General features: G+C 40.2%; 1 protein-coding gene across 1 annotated transcript; it reads right to left on the bottom strand.

The window, feature by feature from the left end:
• Window positions 1-6,969: 6,969 nt before the first annotated feature.
• LOC101846573 (guanosine-3',5'-bis(diphosphate) 3'-pyrophosphohydrolase MESH1) lies at window positions 6,970-22,687 on the bottom strand. Its single transcript, XM_005096421.3, has 6 exons — window positions 22,492-22,687; window positions 15,441-15,621; window positions 13,433-13,488; window positions 12,348-12,429; window positions 9,021-9,179; window positions 6,970-7,474 (listed from the first exon to the last, which is right to left on the bottom strand). The coding sequence occupies exons 2-6, from the start codon at window positions 15,580-15,582 to the stop codon at window positions 7,341-7,343; spliced, it is 573 nt and encodes a 190-aa protein (XP_005096478.1). The 5' UTR covers window positions 15,583-15,621; window positions 22,492-22,687; the 3' UTR covers window positions 6,970-7,340.
• Between the last annotated feature and the right edge of the window lie 487 nt (window positions 22,688-23,174).

The raw sequence follows: 23,174 nt of genomic DNA, 5'->3' as shown, positions 1-23,174 counted from the left end.
TATAAGGAGCATGTAATGGATGGATGAAAGGTCAGCTGCATACAACATGGGTGGGTTGTTTTTTTTTAAGCTGGTTTTTAAAGTAAGCTTAAATTGAACTTTTGACCTTTGAATTGCAATTGCAAGAAACCATTTTATATCTTTTGTTACATTACATCAGTCGGTCTAGTTATGGCTCTATTTTAGATGGACTAATCATGAGGGATTTTCAGAGCATGTTCTGCAACTGTTTGCTCTTGTTTATTAGGAAAGAATTGTGTCAAGAGAAATTGTACCTGCTCAGCATATTTAATAGACAGGAGTGAAGAAAGCTCAGGCTTTGTCTTGTGCATGTGGCATGTTGGTAGGCTACTGTGGTACGACCCATAAGTTAGTAACAACAAAAAGAATAGACATTTCAACCTGGGACTTCTTATCGTCGGCAAACTGATCAAATGTTCTTTGCCCACAAAACAAAATGTTTTAGGAGAGAGAAGAAACGGTTTCATTCTTTCGACAGTTGTACCTACTGTGTGTCTTTTTTTACTTTTTGCAACATGTAGAATTGTTTCAAAATATTTCTTTGAGCACATGATACCGCAGATTAATAAACTAAACTATAATCAAATTATTTTTTCAGAATTTCGGGCGTAATACGTCTGTACAGCTGGCTGGTGATATGTACTTGGGTGTCGTCTCACAATGTAAAGTGTCATTTTGTGTGTGTTATGGTATCTTCAATAGTCTGGGTCAGGCCTACAATTGGGCAATGCTCCAAAGGGTGAAATTCCCCTCTCTTTTGGTTGAATAATTTTCTTTTTACTGTATGTCTTTTCCATCTCTATTCCTTTATAAAGATTCAACTGATGGTTTCTAACTTTCTGAATAGCAAAGTAGTTATAACTAATAATTATAATGCATGTTGCAGATTTTTCCCATGCACTGGATAGGATGGATTGAATGAAATTTTCCATGTAACTGTGCCAACTCATTGTGTTGTTATGCTGTCTTTTAATGTACAAAATTAATTTAGTGTTTTGTCATGTATTTGGAGATCAAATTTTTTGTACGCAATATGACTGTGATGTTAAGTTTTCTCCCACCTGCAGTCACGAGGATGGTTTCACGGATTTGTGCCAGACTCGTAGATGCTGTGTAAATATGTACATTATATCTTGTAAGTTATTTGAAGGTGAAAATGAGACAAGTGTGTGACAGAAAATGCTGCACAGTGGAGTCCACTTGTAGATGATAAAATCTTAGACAAAGTCGTAAGTAATTGTATTCGGGCAATAGTTGGCAGGTGATTTAAAAACATTTCGTTACTAGTACTACTGTTGTTGTTAGGGATCCAGCTGGTACAACTGTATGTGTTGAAAATAAAACATTTAAAATATAAGCAGAAATCTGGTACCAGACCAGTATATTTTTAAAAACCGATTGTATTGGAACAGCAGTGTCAGTCTGAATTGATAAATTAATGCGTTGGGAAAATAGGCTTTTTTCTTTTTTACATTAAGTCTGGTCACTGTATGTTTACTGTATGTCATGTAACTTTTAAGAACAATGGTCAGGATATTTACTGATTCATGATAGATAAGAGAAATTAAATCTTGTTTACAGAAGTCACACAAATCTGTACCTTAAATCAAGGTTGTCTTATTTAGATGGGCTCTGTTTTTTTTTTTCGTTTTTTAAAATGAGATGCATGAAATTGAAAGTGGAAACATGATGTTTGAAAGTTTTTGTCTTAACATTAAAGAAAATTTGTCCCCCGAGTTCAAAGTTAGAAAAACATCTTCAGAGCAAGTCACAATTCTTGCAACTGTTTTGAAAAGGGGAAAACTGATTGCATTCTTTGGTTTGCCACTTGTAGAGGAATGGAAGGTTGCATCCAAGAATATGAAAGGGAATTGAAATGCATGTTGCGGGACACACCTCATCACAAACACATGATTGCAAGTGTGTCTTGGGTGAAATGAGAAGTTGGATTTTTTTCTTTTACTCACTCTGAGGAAAGTGTACAGTTGTTCGGGGATTGAAACTCATTTTAAAAAAATGTAAACCAATGAAAATACTATAAAGAAAAAGTAGAAAATAAACCTTTGATCTCACAATGTATGGACACAAGTCTGGATATCATTCACTGACATCCTCATTTAATGGACTGCTTCTTCTGATTACATCATAATGAAAGAATAATGAAGCAAATGGAGAATTTCTCTTCTTAATCTTTATTTGAGTGATTGTCATGAATCTCATATATATATCGAAAATCTAATCACACCAACAAATAAGCAAGCGAGTATAGTATAGTGTACCATACTGATAGAAGGTTTTCTTTGCAGCTGATCACAATCGCTTAAGCCCTGAGAATGCATCTTCATTCAAGAGTAGAAGGCACGCATATAGACAAAAAGCACATTGGAGGGGATGGCAGATTGTGTACCAATACACGTGATACCTTGAAGGTTCTCCAAGATCACATTCATGCTCATGGCCAACAATACTCGCTGCCCCCACCCCCCTGCACACACAAAATAATCAACAGGTTTCTTTAAACCCTCTACCAGTTCAGGCGTAGACTTGGTCTGCCTGGGAATGTAAGCCCTGCAGCCACCACTTCCTCAGGTGTCTCTTGAATGTGAATCATGTTCTGTACCTGCTGGTGAGGCCATGCACAAAACATATCATCAACATCAACCCGAGCCAGAGGTAACAGCGGCAGGTGGTGAGAAAGTCTGGTGATTGCTGGGACTGAGAAGTGTGGGTGTGTCCATTTTGACAGAAAGGCTGAATTAAAACATTGTACATTTTAAACATGAATTTTAGTAACGAGTGAAAGTGCCCGAGTTATTTTGCCTTGTTATTTGATTGGGAATGACTGCTTGACACTGTACATTGTTACTAGGTATGCCTTATTTTCTAAATGTTTTTGAACAAAATGTGTATTTCTGTATGTTCAGTTTGTAATGTGAAATGAACAAAAAAAAAGTCTATAGACATTTGAATAAAAACCTTCAATGCTACTTTGTTTTGTCTTTTCTCTCTTGAGTATTTGGTTTCTAATTAGAATGAAAGTACGACTACATACTTCTCAGACATCAAACATTATTCTGAATTTGAAAAGCCTTTACTACTGGAAAAGGTGGTGGCAAGTTGTCTGGTTCTTTAAAATAACATGAAGTGGGAGAATCAGTTGTGTTCTCAATACAGCTGAAATTGTCCAAGACAGCCATCGAGATTTGAGGAGGAAAGTACTTATTTTAGACAGGTGGATCCCTCTCAGTGTCATTATAACATTAACAAATGCAAGAGGGGAAGTGGGAAGAGGTTATTTGCACAGGTGGTTGTCATGGATAGGTGACCGTACTAACTAGCCAGTTTGACTGCTTTCATGGTACAGTTGACTACGGATGAGTTGATGTCATTGGGGGGGGGGGGGGGGGGGGGGGGGTGAAAAATATATCAAGTTATCTGAAGTTCAACTTACTCACTCGGAACTGTGAAGAAAAAAGGTGCTGGAACCTGAGAAAAATAACTTAACCGAAGATCAACTTCAGCAAGTTCAACACAAGCGGACTCGACTACCAAACTGGGTGATGTTGGAATCCTGAGTGATCATAAAAAAAATTATGACTTCTCTCTTTCATTGAGCAGAGATTGTATAATACAGTCAAACCTGTGTAAGACAGCCACCCATTGTCAAGGAGAAAAGTGGCCATATAAGACAGGTGGCCGTCTTAGGCAGGACTGATCAAGATGAAGAAAACAAACCCCATTCCCAATCGAAAGTAGCCGCATTATTGTTGTTTTTGTTGTTGTTGGTTTGTATTTTGTTTGTTATTTTTATTTTGTTGCTGATTTTGTGCAAGGGTGACAGTGACAATAAAACGAAATGTGTTAGACAAGGACGACCGAGTGCTATGGTAAAACAAACATATGGGTGGCCACCACTCGAAGAACGAGCGACGCTTCTGTCACAAGTCCATGTTGACGTCCATTGTTACTTTGTTACAGACTGGGTAAACAGTGACCACTCATCTCACTTACGATTTGTGTATAAGTTCTGGGCGGGGCTTATGGGTTATGAGGGATCACACGTTTCCCTCACCAGCAGCTGGAAATTGGTACCTATTGGTCGACAGTGAGAGGGGCCTACGCAACATGATCGGTTGGAGGATCTACCTAACAACAACGACAGGTGATTAGATTATGACGGCTCGCCCACAACGCCAGGGGTCAATGCACAATTAATGACAAAACGTAATGGAGTCATTAAGGTGGCCGTCTAAGACAGGTGTTATTGCTTAGTGTGATAGGGGTTGTGTGTTAAAATATGGCCGTTTGTTCAGGTGGCCGTCTTATAGAGGTGGCCGTCAGGGCAGGTTCGACTGTAATAATATTCTAAAATATTACAATCCAATAGATCTATATACATCAACAAAAGGAGCAAAAACCATTAAAAAAAAATAATTGTGGTTCATATAATTGGTATTGCAGAAAATCTAGTGACAAAAACAACTAAAGCACAGGCATACTGTTTGTATAATAAAATCATAGAATAAAAAATAATCTGCTTCTCACAAGTATCCACACACAAAAAAAAATTCTAATTTTCATTTGGCTTCAACCAAACTTCTCAGTCACTTTAAATACAGGCAGGTGGTTGGTGGGTGCCCTGCTCTTCTGTGGTTTGCTTCTTCTTTCCTGTCAAACATCTATCGTCCTGATCTCTCCTCCTCCTTTTTTGTGTTTGTTACTCTCTAGTAACACCTCTAATCTTCGACTATTTTACGATGAAGTGCAGTAAAATGCTTTTAATAAAATAAAAAACAATAAACAAACACCTTTAAATACTGTGCACAGCTAAAACTATTCAAGCTATTGTTCCGCTTCTAACATAAAGATAACTTACGGTAGCACATCCATCGTGCAACAAAAAAAAAAGTGAAACCAGCCTATGCATTTCTATGCTTCAGCGGGCTAAGTTTCTTTGCACACCTCGGGTAAACAATCAGCAAATCCTCACATCCAGAAACAGATTTTATCTACTCCGCCTTTCATGAACTTGATACATTTATATAATTTATCATCACAATGAAGATGGTCTTTGAGGCAGGCTTAGAAAACATATTGAATATTGTCAGCATCATTCACAATCATCCAAATCAATTTCTGGGGTTTTCCAGACAAAGCTGATATTATAATATAAACATCAAGGTTATTTCCTTCTTAGTTTTCAAATAGCAATGAGTGCCTACATCATGGTTCTGATTTGGGCGTTCTCTTTTCCTTTAATTTTTCTCAAAACTTCAAAAAATGACATATAGGCATATTGCCGTCATTTTAAAAAATACAGTACGCAGGCAGTATTGCTTACTACAGATGTATCTCAAAGGCGGCCAAAAATGACTCACATCTGTATGCAATACTGCCCGCCGGTACGCAGTTTTTACAGTTTAACCCTATCTGTATGTTGTGTTTTAGTATCGTATCCATATATATGACGTGGGGAACTCTGAGCAACCACTTTCCAATGAGGAAATTTACTCGTGCGCTTCGCATAGCTGTCTGTCAAAATGACTTTTTTAGAAATACTGAAGGTTTCAAATCAAAGATATCTTTGTACTAGAAGTATACTAGAATGTGAAGAATACAACCGCGGGGGTACAAAATGACCAAAGGGCGTACGGATAGGGTTAACAGGAGAGCCCAAAAACTGAATGTTATTACCAAGAAAACACCATTAGCTTTAAGATAAGACAGTTATTTTTCCAAATTATATTCTTAACCATATTGACTTGGGATGCTTGCAAAGAGTTTGTTTTATTGGTGACAACATTCAGTTTAATGGCTCACCTGTAAGATTGTAATATAATTTGAACAGTGGCTCAGTGGGTAGCCTGGATAAAAAAACTAAGTAGAATTAACAAAAGTTCAAAATTAGGAAAAAGACAATATAACTGCTTATACATGAACATTGAAAGTAATCTTGCCAAGGACTAGAAGTCACTGTGAAAGAATTGCATGCTATATAACATTCAAAGCAGAGCTTTTTTACTTCCAGTAGGCATGAAACGCTTAGTCCCGGTCACATTCTTTTTGTGTAAGTGTAAGCCATGAAAATAGAGAGGGAGTAAAATCACAGCCACATTTTCCTGTAATTGATCACTAAGTTATTAACAAGCGATCACTCGTATTATTAAGGCCTCATGGTGTTAAAACTCAGTCAAAAGTGGCAGACCTTACACATACCTAAAAAAACCAACAAAAAGCCCCTGAAAACAAGTGACAGCCACAAGTTGAACGTGACAAGGGATGCAAGGATGAAAATACCTCACATTTTCATGCCCTCCCTGTCATGTTGTGTAGAAAAATAAACTGACAATATATATCTTAATCATCTGGCTAAGGAATGTGAACATGGGTTTTAAAGTGCAGAATTTTTAACTCTTAACATTTTTTTAACACATTACACCCTAAGGAAGTCCATTCCTAGATCCCAGGTAAGGGGTAGGAACCCACCTCCTGTGAATACAAGCCTTCAAGAAACACATTTTAAAAATACAAAAAAAAATTCCCCAAATCCAGAAAAAATAAAAGTGAAAACGAAAAATGAATGTAGTTTCAGAAAAATATAACTTTATGTAAGCACTAACTGTTGGAAATGTTCTAACTTTAGTTCAATCGGGGTGTCCGACCCGTCACTCTCACTCTCAGACTCAGCCTCGCGGTCGGGCACTAGATCTAAATTCTAGATTTTCTACGTCTGATCAATCGGAATCGCCCCAAACTCTTGCTACAACGTTTTCATCATAATCTGAGCCATCTGGTTTGTCAAGTCCATCGTTATTTCCTTTTCTGAACTCAATTGTGTCGCTTTTCAACAAGTCGAGACACCTACGAAGTGTCGGTAACGCGATCCCGAAAAATTTCGTTTCGGTATCAAACGAAAGAAAAAATCTTTTGCAATAATTATGTAAATCAAAATCTCGGCCCCAGAGACTTTGTTTCTAAAGACGCTAGGTCGGCGAGTCAGAGTGGAGCGCGTAAGGGAATTCTCGGGCGGTCCCAGGCGAGTTAGGGCGTAATGTGTTAAAAATGAGTTTGAAAAGGGGAGAGCATTCCCTCTCCCCCACCCCCTTCCACAAAAAGGGAATGTGGTGGTGGCGGTGGGGTGTGGGGGACGGAGAAGCATTCCCCCACCCCAGCCCACAACCCTAGAAAGGTTTCCACCTTTGGTGGTAGTACACGATTTTTCAGATCTATTTTTAGAGTGCCCATTTACACCTGTGAGGGTGACAGCGACAGCGACGAGTCATAACCTCCCCCAGTGTAACAGGCTGTGAGATCATCATCTAGCCTGAGGCCACCTTGAACTCCTTAAACAGCTGGTCCAGACTGTCCTCCATGTTCTGGTTGGTTCCCCGCAGTCCAGCCACGACCTGCGCAGCCCACCCAAAGTATTCTTGTACTCGTGCAGAGGTCCAGCCTGGAGGGGAGAGATTGGGGGGGAGAGGAGAAAAAACACAAATTTTAATTGTTTGTACTTAGTTGAGGACTTTCCCTTTTGCATTAACATTCTACTGAGCATTTGCTATGTATGACATTTATTAAAGTACAAAGGGGTCTGCTTACTCACCAAACATGGTTAAACCTGAAAACAGCAGTAAACAGTACGAAAAAAAAATCTGATTTTTTTTCCTTTTATTTGAGCAACCTCTCTTAACTGTAAACCCGGCTGAACCAAAGAAAATCTGGCATCATTGTAGAACAGAACTCGTCCTTCATTTGAACAAGGCACCAAAAAAAAAAGCATCCAAGACTTCTCTTAATAAAAAAAATCTTTTGTGTCTCTTCAAGCGAGCAAGAAAAGAACGTTCTTGTAGGCTACTTAGCACTATGCATTCTTTGCCAGATATTATTGAAGTAACAAAAAGTTGGTAGGCTCATCATGTCCAGTAATCGGTGCAAGCACTGTAACTGCAAACCATGTTATGTGCAAATTACACACTTACCATTTTAATTAGACTTCTGTTACACATGATGCCATGTAATTCAAATTTTTCTAAAACATTCAACCTTCAGTTCTGTTCAAATGGGTTAAATAAATACATCATTACATGAAATGAAAACTATGTTCAAAGACTAATGAATTATATATTTGTGAGGCAGCGAGTTGGAATCAGGCTCTCGTCAATTTTTGGGCATGTCGAGTTATTGGTATCATCTTAAAGCTTGTTCACTTGTGTTTATTTGAATGAAAAAAATATCCATTTATCTTGAATACAAGTCGAGATATTTGTGAATGAAGGAGGTGGGAGTCACCTATTTTCAGAGGTAAAATTAGTGAGAAAATGGCCATCAAAGATTAGTTATTTCTTTAGCTTAAAAGTCCTTGGTAACTGAAAATTTACATTTTTTGTGCCTTTAATCAACGTTTTCCGGAAAAATCAACACAGAAATGAGTTCTTTATTGAGCATGAAAGGTGTTGAGCCAAAGAACAAAAATTTGATAAAAATTCACAAACCTGCGGAAAAATGCAGGTTTCTTCATTTTGATTATTTGGACGAGAGCCAGATTCCACCACGCTGCCTCACATTTGCTTATTTAAAGTTAAAGCTAGTACTTTGTTGTCAAAGCCATATGAACAGATAAGTAAGTCTTTAATAGTTTCTACAAAATATCCCGCGGACTGCTTGCTCTACTAAAAATGTACGGGTGTAGAACACCCAGTCACTAAGTTACGTACAAAAAAGTTGATCACCAACTACTTGCATTATATTGACATGCAATACTATGAAGCATACAGTGCAAGCTGCGGATTGCACCTACTAAAACACTGACAAAATGACAAGATATTTCACTGTCAATAGCTGGGTACAAATTTCCATTTGGGTGAAGTGAGGAAAATTCATGCAAAGTATCCTTCCCAAGGACACAACGTCGGGGCCCCTGACAGGATTCAAACCCACAACCTTACAGTTGTGAGTCTGAGAACCCAATTATTCGGGCACCTAACCCTATCGTCACTTACCGCAAGGTGTGCATCGTTTCAAATCTCGCAGGTTGTACAACTTGTCCGCCAGTTTTACTAGTTTGGCCTTGTAGCTGGAGTGAGGCGCATGCTCAATCTGTTGCCTTTTCCTGTCCGCCTTGCCGAGTGTCTTGTCATCACTTACTTCTCTTACAATACCTGGATGAGACGCATCAGGAGTTCAGAATTTCTGAGTGTTCACAACACACATTTGTCGCATGGGGATATTTAGCTGCTGCATTTGTTTGCCAAAGTTGAAGAGAACCAGCCTTTTACTGTGTTCTGCCTTTGTGAAGTGGGAAAAGTGTTGTACCGATTTCATCTAGTGTATTGCTATTGTTACCAGCAGATTGACTTTGGCTTTTGTTAATACAGAATAAACTAGTAAAAAATAAACACGAAATTTTACTTCTAAATAAATCCATAAACTATGATAAACAGAGAACATAAAAAATAGCCCCACTTTAGATTTCTACACCAAATCCAGTTAGAAATATACAGGCATGAAGAGTGTCTGGCATTAAGAAGACACAAACAAAATAAATAAAGATTCTACCAGTCAGCTATAACTCCTAAGTAGGGTTAGCTGTATCATCATCATCCAGTGCCAGATCTGCGACAGACATCGGCGATCATGATTTTCCATTCATTCCTTTGCTCGGATGCTCTCAGAAAAGCTACGTTTCCCTGATCTTTCCCTGTTACCCATTTGTTTAGGTTCCCTAAGTATGTTGTTCTGGGCCTACCCCTGCCTCGCTTGCCCTCAATTTTGCCAGTGAGAGCTAGATGTTCAAGACCCTTATGTCTATTCAGGTGTCCCAAAAACTGCATTTGTCATTTCCTGATTGTTTTTAACATTGAGCGTCCCACGTGAGCTTCATCAAGCACTGCCTCATTTGATTTCTTTTCCTTCAACGATACTCTTAGCAGTCCCCTAAGAAACCACATTTCTGTTGCCTCTATTTTATTTTCACTGTCTTTAGTGATTGTCCAGCATTCACAGCCATTAAGAAGGGTTGACCAAACATAGCATTTCATGACTTTCATTTTGGTGTTCATTGATATGTTTCTATTTTTCAGGATTGGGCTCATTTTTATTGAAACTAGCCTTAGCCATTGCAGTTCTCCTTTTTATTTCTGCGGAAGATTTGGCATCAGATGTCATCATATATCCTAGATATTTAAACTGTTGGACTTGTTTGATCTTTTCACCTTTGCTAATGAGATTACAACTAGGATTTGCTGCTTTTTTGGATATTACCATGCATTCTGTATATTACCATGCATTCTGTTTTCTTTACATTCAACAATAATCCTTTACGTTCACTTTCTTTTACAACAGTATCTAGAAGCATTTGAAGGTCCTTTTCGGAGCCTGCTATTAAAACCGTGTCATCTGCATACCTGAGGCAATTAAAACAGCACTGTACCATCTCCGTACAGTTTTTGACACTCATCCTGGAAAAGCACAGAGCACTGTGATTTTCACTGACTCACTATCAGTATTACAAGCCATAGAAAATGACCATCATCTAAACCAAGATTTGACCCATATACTGTTTGGATCCCATCATCTGATAACATTCTGTGTCATCAACCTAGTAATGCAGTGGGTCCCCGGACACTCAGATATACCTGGAAATGACAGAGCAGACACACTCGCCAAACGGGGATCTAGACAGGAACAACCCAACATTCCAACTTCATACAACACTGCAAAACAAATCATCAAAAGCAACAACAAACAAGATTGGATGAACAGATGGACCCTGGGAAAGACAGGCAGAGCAGTTTTCAAACATATGACCACAACAAAAAGGAATGACAATATCAACCACATACAGAGAAAGAAACAGACCATGATCTTCCGCCTACGAACAGAACATATACAGCTCAACTTCCACCTGAACAGAATAAACCCGGAACTTCCCCCAATGTGTCCCTTGTGTGACTATGCATATGAGACTGTGGATCATCATCTGTTCCACTGCACAGCCCTAAATGACATCAGAGCTACCCTTCTCCCTCCGAGACCTAACAGTGACAACACACTCTATGGAACTTTACAGCAGCTGCAGCAAACCTGCACTTATCACTACATGGCATTGGACAGAAGGGCGAGAGCCCAGCTGTTGCTGGATCGATAACAACAACAACAACAACAGCATACCTGATGTTATTAATATTTTCTCCATTTACTTTGAGGCCTGGATATTCTTCAAAGTTAATGGAGAAAATATTAATAACATCAGGTATGCAGATGACACAGTTTTAATAGCAGGCTCCGAAAAGGACCTTCAAATGCTTCTAGATACTGTTGTAAAAGAAAGTGAACGTAAAGGATTATTGTTGAATATAATTAGCTGTATAGCACAGGTTTTTATTTGTGGCTTAGTAACTGACAAACATCTAAATGTTCATCGTGTATACCGGTTTGTTCAATGGTTTCAATTAAAAATCAGTTCAAACCCTTTCTTTACTGATATCTGACACCCACAAGCAGTAGCCTGAAGCTGACATATGGTATCTTACACTCCAAAGGAGAGCTTGTATTTATTTTAGATTTTTAAACATATTTTAGATTTCAAGAAGTTTTCTGAACCCAGCATGATAAAGGTAATCAACATGAAAAACAATCAAACAACAACAACCCCCCCCCCCCCCCCCCCCCCGAGATATGGAAAAACAGACCTGGCAAGTCCCAAAGAGAACATATTTTTAATTCAGTATAGATTTCATACCATAGGTTCTGAAAATAAGAGTTCTTAATTGTGATGCAACATCTCAGACTTAATCATAAGAACAGGCTCACTAACAAGGAGTAGTGGAAAAAAGATATCACAGCAAGAAAATCTAAATAAAGGATGCTATCATGATGCTAATTCAGCTCAAACTGGTATTCGCTAGGTAACTCAGGCCCATAGGAACAGGTCTCTTACTTCAGAGCAAAGGCAGGAGACATGAAAGTGCGGAAAAAATGTGTAGTAAGACAACTCTTTAATTAACTTTCTGATAAGCGCTTGCTACCGATATTTATGATTTTATTCCATGGAGTGACCCTGACCGCTACCACAGTGTTTTTACATATATAATTTTCATTTTCACTTTTTTGAGTGGTGACCTTCATACACCATGACTTCTATAGAATAATAGCCTATACCCAGAGACACTTTTGCTCATGCATCCCAAGACAGATTGTTTCTTACACCCAAAGACCTCTATACACAGTGACCTGTGCACCCAGTGACCTCTGTATCTCCTGACCCCTACACCCAACAACCTCTGTTCATAACTAAGTTTGCTCTGTTGCCTCACATGTTCATTTACTTGTCACATGTTCTCCAAATTCTTGCTCCAGCTCTTCAAATGTGGTGTCCGTGTCCTCAACAGTGTCATGCAGCAGGGCGGCCTGCAAAAAGGAACCAAATTAGGTAGAGAAACAAATAATTGCAGAGGTTAGCACGTTTAACACCTTTCAAAGAAAGATCAGTTATAATTCAGAAACCTAGAAATAACAACATTCTAAATTCCCACTCCTCAATTTTAAGATATTATGTCATTGCAATTAGCAGAATGAGATACATCATTTGGAGCCATTGTTCAAAAGGACAGAACAATAATATCTAATACTGGTAGAATCAAATTGATTTTAGACAATCATGACTCCCCCCCCCCCCCCCCCCCCCCAATATATTAGGAACTCATACATGTAGGTTTATTTCCAGGTAGCCAGGTAGCAATAGAATCTGTCAAAACAGTCTCATTTTCTGAGCAGCAATCTTGACAGCAAAACTGTCGAAAAATTCTAAACCACAGATCTTGATATCTTTTTTATTATTGCAAATGTTTACCCAAAAAGGAAAGTCAAAAGGTAATGAAATTAAATGTTTAATTTCCCAGAGTAGTGAGAAAAAAGTCTGTAATTTTACTGACGAAAACTACACTTCAAAATTAATACTGCTCTGGGATACAATTAAAAGCCATACAAAAGTAACCAAGCAAAAAACCATCAAAGATGAATACAAGAAGACAAAGTATAAAAAAAAGGTAGTGATAATAGAAATGTTTATGGGAGACCTTTTCGGCAAATTTATAGAGCCCCCATTTCATCCTTGTATTGTCAGCAAGAAACTGAACAGATGATGTGAAATTGACCCTCATTCATGAAGTTGTTCGAGAGCCCCCCCCCCCCCAATATGTGAACAATAAATTCAACCTCAGTGGAATAATAAAAATATCATATACATCTTCATTTAGAACCACTTTTAAATGACTTGTCCATAAGCCTAGCAGGGAGACAACTGAACACATTATTCCATAAAAATGCTGACACATTCTACTTTCTTTCTGCATGATATCTAAAGCCTTTGCTTAAATCAAATACTTCCTCACATGAGGCTTAAACTACTCACCTGTAAGACACTAATGTCTGTAACACCTGCTTCAGCTGTTAAAATGTGGGCCACTCCTGGGAAGAAGGCGGAGAGGGGGGGTTGGGGGGGGGGGGGGGGAAATGAGGAGAAAAAAAAATAAGGACATTCTATATAGTCCTACCAACTACAGTAAGAACATGTTGACACGAACTTCATGGGACCAGAGAATTTCTTTGAGCTAAGGGAAGTTGCAATGCATAGAATAAAGATAGGTAGAAAAACCAAGGATTTCCAAATACAAAATATTTTCTTCAATATCTTCACTAAACAAATTTTGTTATTAAATTGACTTTAATTTTGGCCCACTCTGCTTTTTCGACGTTTCCTGGGCACCTGGCGAAGCCCATGAACATAAACGGGGGAAAAAGTAGGCCGGCATGAAAGTCGGGTCTAGAGTCGAATTCCCTGAACTTGACCCCAAAGCTGAGCTTCTGGCTTTGGGGGTCAAGTTCGGTTGCAAGGCCGAAACCTAGGTAGATATCCCAAATCGCTTCAATTTGTTTATTTAAAAAAATGTTTTAATAAATAATTAGACTTCATGCACTCATTCGTTCGTTTTTTTATGTTTTGGAGCTAATTTTATAATCTGCATAGGATATAGAGCCTTCTAGGTCGTAATCGGCTTTATAAATTCGAACTTGAGGGCCGGATAGTAGCGACGCCAGATGGCGTCTCAGTTTTTAGCAAGTCTACATCCCTAGGAAAAAGCCATGCTAGCAGTCAACGCATTAGTTCTTCATTAAGTCCACATACCTGCCAAATAGCCTATATCGACACACCAGGCTTAAGTAGGTTATTTAGGGCCTACACAGTGTAGTCTCCGACACAGTACAGTGCCTCACAGATGTGACCGTCTCGCGCGCTGGGCATCACCTCCCTACCCCCACTCCCGATAGCTCACTCCCCTACCCATCCCATTCTCAGCCTGTAACCGACAAGTGCCATGGTCAGTGAGTTAGTGCCTCGCCTTTCCACTTTTCCCAGCAAGCGGCCATTATATACAAGCCTTACAAGGATGCTACAACTAAGTTTAAGCTGGTGTGTAGTGTGCGCCTCGCGCTGCTCGGTCTTTGGTACCGCAACTCCAACCCCTCCTCTTGTTAGTTTCAAGAATCAAGGTAAGCAACCAGCTTAAAAAAGTAGTGTTGTCTTTTACTGCTGACCTCCCCTTGTTTTTTTCCTCTTCGGCTTTATATTTTCATTTATCAAAATTTTTTTATATTGACATCAAATTCACTTTCCAAAGCAGGTCAAAATAAGCAGACTATACAGCATAAAAGTTTCAATCTTAGAGTAGCAATGTTAGAAAGACATGAAACTATGATTCTGCATTTAACAGAGAGACATGGGAGAGCAAGAAGTGAGGTCACTAAACTGGATATGACGAAAGTGGCACACTCGAGCTCCAGACAGAATTTGGAAAGCTCTCACAAAAACTTGGGAGTTTGTACAGTCAAACTTGGATATATAACAGTACAGATGGGACCGGCAGTCTTCCCTGTTATAATGGAGTCCTGTTATAACCATTTTCAAGGGAAACTACCAGTATCATTGCACTTTCAGCTTACTATATTTACATTATATTTGATTTCCACAGATCCTTTTCCAGTGGGCTGTTTTGCTGACACTGAGACAGAATCGATCAGTGATCCCAACACTATAGGAAGGGGGGGGGGGGGGGGGGGGTATGTGTTCGGACAAGTGATCACGTTCATACAAACAGGAAAAATATCTTGGTTGAGACAAATTTTAACAATGTGACGCATCGAAAGCAGGTCATGCACTGCAAGATCACTGTTACATCCAAGTCTGTGCAAATTCAAACCTGTTATAGCCAGGTTCATATTACTTACACTTATAGAGAAAAAAAAAATGGGGATTTGATTTATCAATGTTATATCGAAGTTCCTGTAATAACAGAGGCCGTTACTGTCATAAATGGACTGAAAAAAAGAGTCTCCTTTGCCCCAACTATTCAGTTTCTTACCAATGACATGATTAACATATGGTGTCTTTTCCTTGTCCTTCCTCCGCTGATCTTTGTGCTTAATGGCAGCAAAGTTTGTGCAACGCATCAATTCCATCGTGATTCTGCTTTGATCACCATTCTCAGAAGCCTGTGAAGCCATCCTCCTTATGATGTTGGGATCACTGCTACAGACTTTTTCCTGTGGAAAAAAGAAAATCTAAAGTACAAAACTACAGAGTGAACATTTTGAAACCCACCTTTCCCGCTGTCCCTTTAATTTCTTTGCTCTAAGTTCAAGTGCTTTCATTATGATACCTATTGCTGCAAGTTTGCTTTGTTTAAGTTACAACATTTGCATATTAACTTACTTTTAATTTTCAGTTTCATATGTGTCATGACGGGGTGGTATCAGGCATTCGTCCATTTTTGGGCATGTTGAGTTATTGGTATCATCTTAACTCATTCTTGTCAAGGACCGACTCATTGGTCGGCATAGTATTGCTATTTTAAATTGACTTTATATTAAGTGGTATTGCACAAATACAAATTTTCAGAGGCGAAATTTGTTGGAAAGCGTCACTTTGCATTGTTTGGCGGTTTCTTTGAGTGGAAAATCTATCTGCTACAACAGTGCTGTTTAGTTTCCAACGTAAACACAAACAAGGATACGCCCACTTCATCAGGAGATGCTTTGTGTGACAGATCTAGTAATGATGACATGAGTGATAGACGTGATAGTGACGATATCAGGGGCGAATTTGATATTCTAAGTGATTCAGACAATGATCCTGATGAGAACATCTTGACTGTGAGAAATCAATCTAGATCTAATGATGATGAATCAGACTCCGTGGCAGTTAAGATAATGAACCAGTTCCCAGTACTAGCACTGGTAAAGGAAAACGAAAATACAAAGGAAAAAAAGCAAGGATGCTGCTGCAAGCAACACAAGGTGCTCAGGTTAACCCAAACAACAAGGACAAGGGCTGCAGCAAGAGGCGCAGAAAACGAAGACCACGGGTGGTTGCAAGTAGGGCCTCTGCAAGCAACACAATTGGATTTCCACTTTCGTGGAGTATGTGGGTCTAAGCAGGACTTGGGAGAAAATGCACTTTTAATTTTTTTTTTGCATTGCAAGATAACGCCGCAATAGATAATTTGATCAGTGAGATCAACGCATATATGCAGATATTCAAATAAAAAAACACACCCCACTCATTAAGCATTCCAGTTTCGCTGCCAGGGAACCAGTCGGTCGGTACGAGAATATATAAATTTCTGGCCGTACTCATTGCCATGGGAACGGAACCACGCACCTATGTCGCTGACTACTGGTCTACGAGGAGACATGCACACACCCTGGTACGGACAAATGTTTTCCAGGAGAAAATTTCAACTTCTGTGTGTTTCACAGCATGGTTCAAGTGAACGAGTCCACAGCAGAAGGCAAAGCAAAAATAGAACCATTTATCAATGTTCTGCTCAAGAATTTACAGGCAGCATTCTACCCTTTCCAAAACGTCTCCGTGGATGAAATGGTCACAAGCGGGAAAGGTAGATTTTTACACACAAGCAGCACAACGTCATAAAGCCGAGAAAACACCACATCAAGATGTTGGGGCTCTGCGACTCTACTACAGGGTACATTTACAATTTGCTGGTGTACTTTGGCAAAGATACCGCTTACATTCCTGAGAGTGATGAAGACTTTTCAAACGCTGAGAGAGTCTTCAAAACTCTTATGGAACCGCTACAGCAGAGTGAACACTACATCTTCACTGATCGGTATAACACCTCGGCAATCCTCAAAACATACATGTCATCTCCTTGGCATTACTATACGGGTATCCTGAATGTGAACAGATGTGACTTCCCTCCTCAACTAAAGACACTTTGACTCAAACACCTCGAGGAAGGTTATTCCTACCATGAAGAAAAGGATATCCTTTGCATCACATGGAAGGACAAGAAAGTGCAGCAAAGAAACCCCGTATCGTGGTGTCAACGAATTCCCGCGTTGGATCAACCGAGAACAGGGAAGGACGTCGGCAGGTGTCAAAGCCTGTCATGATACAAGATTACAACAACTTCATGAATGGTTGTGACAAGGGCGACCAGATGATTTCCTACGCACAATCACAAAACAAGAAAATGGTTGAAAATTTTTTTAAAATGGTCCCTCGAAGTAGCGCAAATCAACGCCCACATTTTGTTTGTGTTGAGCAGGCCTAATGAAAAAAAAAAAAAAAAAAAAGCACTTTCAAGGCATTCAAGTAGTGCTTGATAGATGAGCTCAAGGCACTTGCTGCAAGTATCACCCCCACACCTGTTGTAGCTACCCCTTCCAGAAAATCTAGAACAGCCAATGGAGGAAATTTCATTGAGCCCTACCAAGGCAATGTCCACCTCATCGACTTTGATGGCACTGATGTCAGAGATGCATTCTCAGTAGTGGACCGGGGATCAGAAAGAGAACACGTTTCAACTGCATAGGGTGATCTGATAAGCCACACCTATGTGCAATAGGGTGCTTCTACAAGTACCACAATCAGTAAAGTCTTATTTACTGCGGGAGGGGGCTCGGGGGATTTTTTTTTGACAGTGTGACGCCATTTTAAATTGTGATTATTTGACTCAGGAATGACATAGACTTCAAACAAAAACTGGTGTGTAACAAAATGGATATATACTTTCATAATATGACAATTGCTTTGGATTGTAGCAGTTTTCAAGCCCAGCAAATTATGGTGAGTCGATCAAATATTAGTCGTAAAAAAATTATCTCCCCATTTTCTTTCGCCTGTCTTCTGTCATATTGCTAACCTCCCTTACATTATGACGTTCTCTTTCCGTTGATTACAGTCGACCTGCCTTAACGGAAACCTGTATAAAACGGAAACCTGTCTTAACGGAACCTGCCCGCTCCCCCCTTGATATATTTCTCTTTAATTACCTGTATAAAATGGAAACCTGTCCAACGCGGAAACGGAAAGAAAAATCCGCTCCCTTCCAAGGTTTTCACTTGTCTTCTAAGACGGAACAAAACTCGAAAGTTTGGTTCCTCCGGCTCTACACTTAACACCATGGCCATGCCGCTGGGCGAGGAAGGGGAGTAGGGGTGCAATTTGGGGGTAGATGTTACCCCATCATGTGAGACCTGAGCAATGCAGATGGTCAGGGTAGTGTGGGTGTGAAATCTCGCGACTGCCCCAGAGAGCGCTCGAGCTGCGAGCCACTACGGAAACTTTCCTGGGAAGCCAGAAGAAGGAGGTGTGAAATTTGATTGACCAATGCCTGCTGCCCTGGTACGGCCAGCCGAGAAAAGAGTTCCTCGAAATGTTGTTACATGAAGCAGTGAGGGGAGGCATTGGTTGACAACGCTTGTTACACCAATGGGTGGGGCTAACGGTGGAAGCAAAGGAGATGTTCAAACGTCTGTTTTTTATCTACAGTGGTCCTATGAAAGGCAAGCACTGGTTGTAACTGAATAAGTAAGACTGACGCATTATATCATTATCAGACAGGATAGCACTTGAGAGGTGTGAAGTTTTGATCAAAGCTTGCCGGTCGGACAAGCGATCCTTGATCCCACCGGCAGGGCCTTTGAACCCCCCCCCATCTCCCCCTAAATTCCCCTGTCTAAGACGGAATTTTTTTCTGGCTCCCTTGCGATTCCGTCTTATAGCCTACAGGTTCGACTGTATATATATATGACATGTTGTACCATTTTTATTATAAATCCTGTAGATAAGGCATCCAAATGAAGCATCATGATTTCTCTAGCCTATACTTGTGACCTGTGGTCTGAACCCAAAATCCCTTCTATAGGAGTAGAAAGAGAATATTGCTTTTTCTTTTATTTTGCTTTCCATGAAAAAAATACCCAACTATCTTGGATACAAATTGGCGATTGAAGGAGGTTTCAGAGGTAAAGTTAGTGTGAGAAAATGGCAACTGAGGTTTAGTTTTAATTCCTTAGCTTGAGAGGAGTCCCCATGGAAACTGAAAATTTACTTTATTTTTGCCTTTTCAGCTAAATGTGTTCCATAATAGCCTAATGGACAAGAAAGGTGTTCTTGAGCCAAAAAAAAAAAAAAAAAATTAGATAAAAATTCCAAAACCTGCGGAAAAATGCAAGTTTCTTCACTTTAAAAAATTCTGCCGTCTCATGACTAATAGTGACTTGGTCGTTCGTTACGAAAGTCCTCCCAATATTCAACCTGAGAAGTGGCACCTTTGACTCTTACTTTTGTCTTACGAAGTGACTATTCGGACTCGAGTCCAAATATAATGAAAAAATGTTATTCGGACTCTTGATTCTTGTCCAGCATGACATCACTTCCGACTTCCTGTGACTCGTGACTTTGGCTTCCTCTCCTGCTTCACTCGTGACTCGCCTCAGGCTGGGTAGAGACCGGGATTACTTCAGGCAAAAAGGCGTTTTGTGCAGGAGCCGAGTTTTTATCTTATGATGAATTTGAGGCCGGCCTGAAAAGTCATAGCCCTTTTAATAAATGTTTATTTGTCAAGACGTCATCAAAAGCAATTAAAAATGGCTCGTTAGCGTGTGTCCGGATCGGATGGGCAGTCTGCACACGTGTGGCTGTGTACGTGTCGGGGAAGGGGGGCACTATCGGTCCGGGCGTTGAACGTTGCATACGCGTCAGTCTTTTTTTCCCCCGGCAACTGATCATTATCACAATAATAAACTAGTCTTGATGTAGATCTACGTAATGAATTGTGCGCAGGTCTATGGAATCAAAAGTTGCCGTATGCTCGGCTCTACACAGCAACACAATTTTTTCATGGTAAACAATAGAGATGACACAGGCTTGCGTATTTGAACGAATAGGTCTTTTTTTTTTTACACAGCTCATAATATGCAGGTGCCAGGTGGTCTGCTCATCTTCAATTTTACCTTTTTTTACAACAAAGAAAGTGGGAAACATAGGGGGGTGGGGGCGCCATATCAATGAGGTGGCGGGCATCAGATCGGCAGATAAGGTGTGGGGGAAACTAAAAAAATGGCGGAAAATTGGAAGCACTGAACGTTAGATCTATAGAACGAAGACACTTTCTTTTTTCCGGACTAGAGTCCGAATAAAACATTTTTCCATATTCCGACTTGAGTCCGAATATGAAAAAATGTTATTCAGACTCGAGTCCGAATAAAGACGCCCTGGGCTTTGTCTTCACTATCACTATCTTAACTCTAGTCCTGCGGGGTTAACCGGAAGAGGTCTCTTATCGATCGATGACCTACTTACGTCGCCCGCGAGCTTGTGCCGCGGGGCGCCGGGGTCAGACACCGGTCATGCGAGCGTGCCGCGGCAGTCAGGTAAACACCTCATCTTTTACAGCAAACTGATACGATCAATGAATAAGTGTTACGATCACAAGAATAATCCCATTATCTCCTCGTCGGTTGATCAGAGACGCTGAGATTGGAAGTTACACCAAATCGAATAACTTTTCCAGAGTTTTCCAGGTTTCACACCTATTATTAGAGTTGGGGCGAGCGGACGGACGGGTTCGTTACTCGCGGATTCAGTCAGAGCGAACGGGTAACGGACGGCCATGAGAGCGAACTGCGAACCTCAAGACAGTTCGTTTTTTGGGTCCGCTCCACAATTTGACTCTCTCAGCGAGCGGATTGCGGACCTCAAGCCAGTTTGTTTTTTGGGTCCGCTCCACAATTTTATTCACTGGGCGGGCGGGCAAACGGACAAACTCTAGCAGACGAGATACTCGACGTGAGGTTAGACCCACGGTCTATTGTTAATTAGGCCTAATGTTTCCAGCCACTAGCCTAGCGGTGCCACAGGGAGTGAGAGAGGCTGGTGACGAAGTACATGTGTGTAACCTTTCACCTTGTGCGTGGGTCACACTGTGTACGTTCCAATTATCGCAAACCCCGGGGGGGGGAGAGAAATTTCCGCCATGAACGCCTAGCTACAATGTGAGGCAGGAGGGTGATTTTTTAAATTTATGGGGGGGGGGGGGGGGTTGTAAGTTGTATGCAATGGAAGGAGTCTCCCCCGTCCGTCCGTCCGCTCGAATGTATGGAGTCTCTCGGTCCGCCCGTCCGCTCGCTCGCTAAACGAACTGTTGTCTCTGTCCGATGTGTCCGGTTTGTTACACGTCCACTCGTTTGCGGGTAGTGCCAACGAGTAGTTCGTTACTCGCGGACACTAATCGTTCGAAAGAGGGAAAAAATGGGATAATTTCCGAATATTTTTTTTATTCAGTTGCTCTCAAATTTCTCCCTCTGGTAGGACAATGGTTAAAAAAACACCAAATATGATTTATTTACATCAGGAAACAACGTTTGGTGTAAGAATTAGATCGTTTGAAAAGTGAGGAAAGGTGTTTGCATTGAAAGATGAAAGTCCTATTTCCTGAATATCCTTTCGAGTCCATCAAGTGTCTAACTGGGTTAAAATGCTCATATTTCATTGGATGAACGTCTCAACCGACGCTCTGTTATCTCTACCAACGCCTCGCGTTGCAAAACAATGCAGTAAGTTCCAGATGGACACACAGGCACAAGCAGACTGACACACACACATTTTAGCACACAGATGCAGACCCCGCACTAAACGAAATGCGTGGCCCGCGCGGGACGACGACTGATCAGGGACCAGCTGTGGAGCGCCGCGTGGGATTGCGCTTATCGGGCAAACATTTCAGGGACCAGAATCTTAAGGGTTAAGAAGCTTGTTTGTAACTTGTGAAATTAATCAGTGTTCTTGGCATTAAGTCATCCACTAAACTATCATCACTTAGACTATACTAGACTATAGACTATATAGAAGAGATTTCTAACTAGAATCTAGAATATCTAGAATCTAAATTTAGATCCTAGATCTATGATGACTGTAGTTTCAGGGGGAGCTACTCGACCTTTACAGTACTTTACTTACTTTGGACTTTGTTGAAGAACAGGTCAGATAGCCATAAGACAATTATATATTTAAAAGAAATAGTAAATAGTAACATAGTCTAGAATCTAGATCTAGATTCTAGATTAGATCTGGCCTACATATCAAATTGTGTCACCATTCGATACCTGATTCACACCCACTGGGTCTAGCGTTCACAACACGCAATGTCAAAGTTGGCTTTCACGATGTCGCCAGTCACTGTCAACTGTCAACACAATAATAACATTGGTTTTCTTTTAAGTTTTTAGTCACAGAATTCTGTGGTTTTTAGTTTATTTGTTGGAACTCTTGACAAAAAGAGATAAGAAAATGAACTCGTCTCCTAAGCAAGTGCACATAAAAAAGTACAACTTCTGATCCAGCCCGTGGCCTCTCTAGTCATTCCGTCTTGGCTAGTACGAAACAATCTTTATTAATGAAGTATTTTGTCATTCTGTACATGTAGATCTATACTATATTGTATAAGAAGGCTGATACGGGTTGTGTACATATGTATTATGCCTATGCATTTCTGGATTACATGCATAGTATGCATGTAATCCATTCCAACCGGTCGTGCCTACTTGATGCTGGTGATTACATCCGTGTTCACAGGATTTTACAGTATTAAAAAAATGCTTTGGGATTCAAAAGTCACCTAAGATGTAATAATACATGTTATAGTTATATCATTATGACTTAATAATTATTAGGTCAAATCTCTTTCACCGCAACTCTAACGATGACTTAAATGGACTGAACAGGAGCTTTTTTTTACGACATATAAAAACAAATCAATGTTTTCCCCGGTTGGGGGGGGGGGGGGGGG

Source organism: Aplysia californica, unplaced genomic scaffold, assembly GCF_000002075.1.
Source record: "Aplysia californica isolate F4 #8 unplaced genomic scaffold, AplCal3.0 scaffold00128, whole genome shotgun sequence".
Taxonomy (NCBI): domain Eukaryota; kingdom Metazoa; phylum Mollusca; class Gastropoda; order Aplysiida; family Aplysiidae; genus Aplysia; species Aplysia californica.
The sequence above is the reverse complement of the archived record's forward strand: the minus strand, read 5'-3'. Positions and strand labels throughout refer to the sequence as shown.

Coding starts and splice junctions, on each gene's coding strand:
- LOC101846573 (XM_005096421.3), bottom strand. CDS start 15,582: ATGGCTTCACAGGCTTCTGAGAATGGTGATCAAAGCAGAATCACGATG. Junction 13,489..15,440: donor ATATGTTAATCATGTCATTG/GTAAGAAACTGA, acceptor CCTTCTTCCCAG/GAGTGGCCCACATTTTAACA. Junction 9,180..12,347: donor ATTTGGAGAACATGTGACAA/GTAAATGAACAT, acceptor CGTCTCATCCAG/GTATTGTAAGAGAAGTAAGT.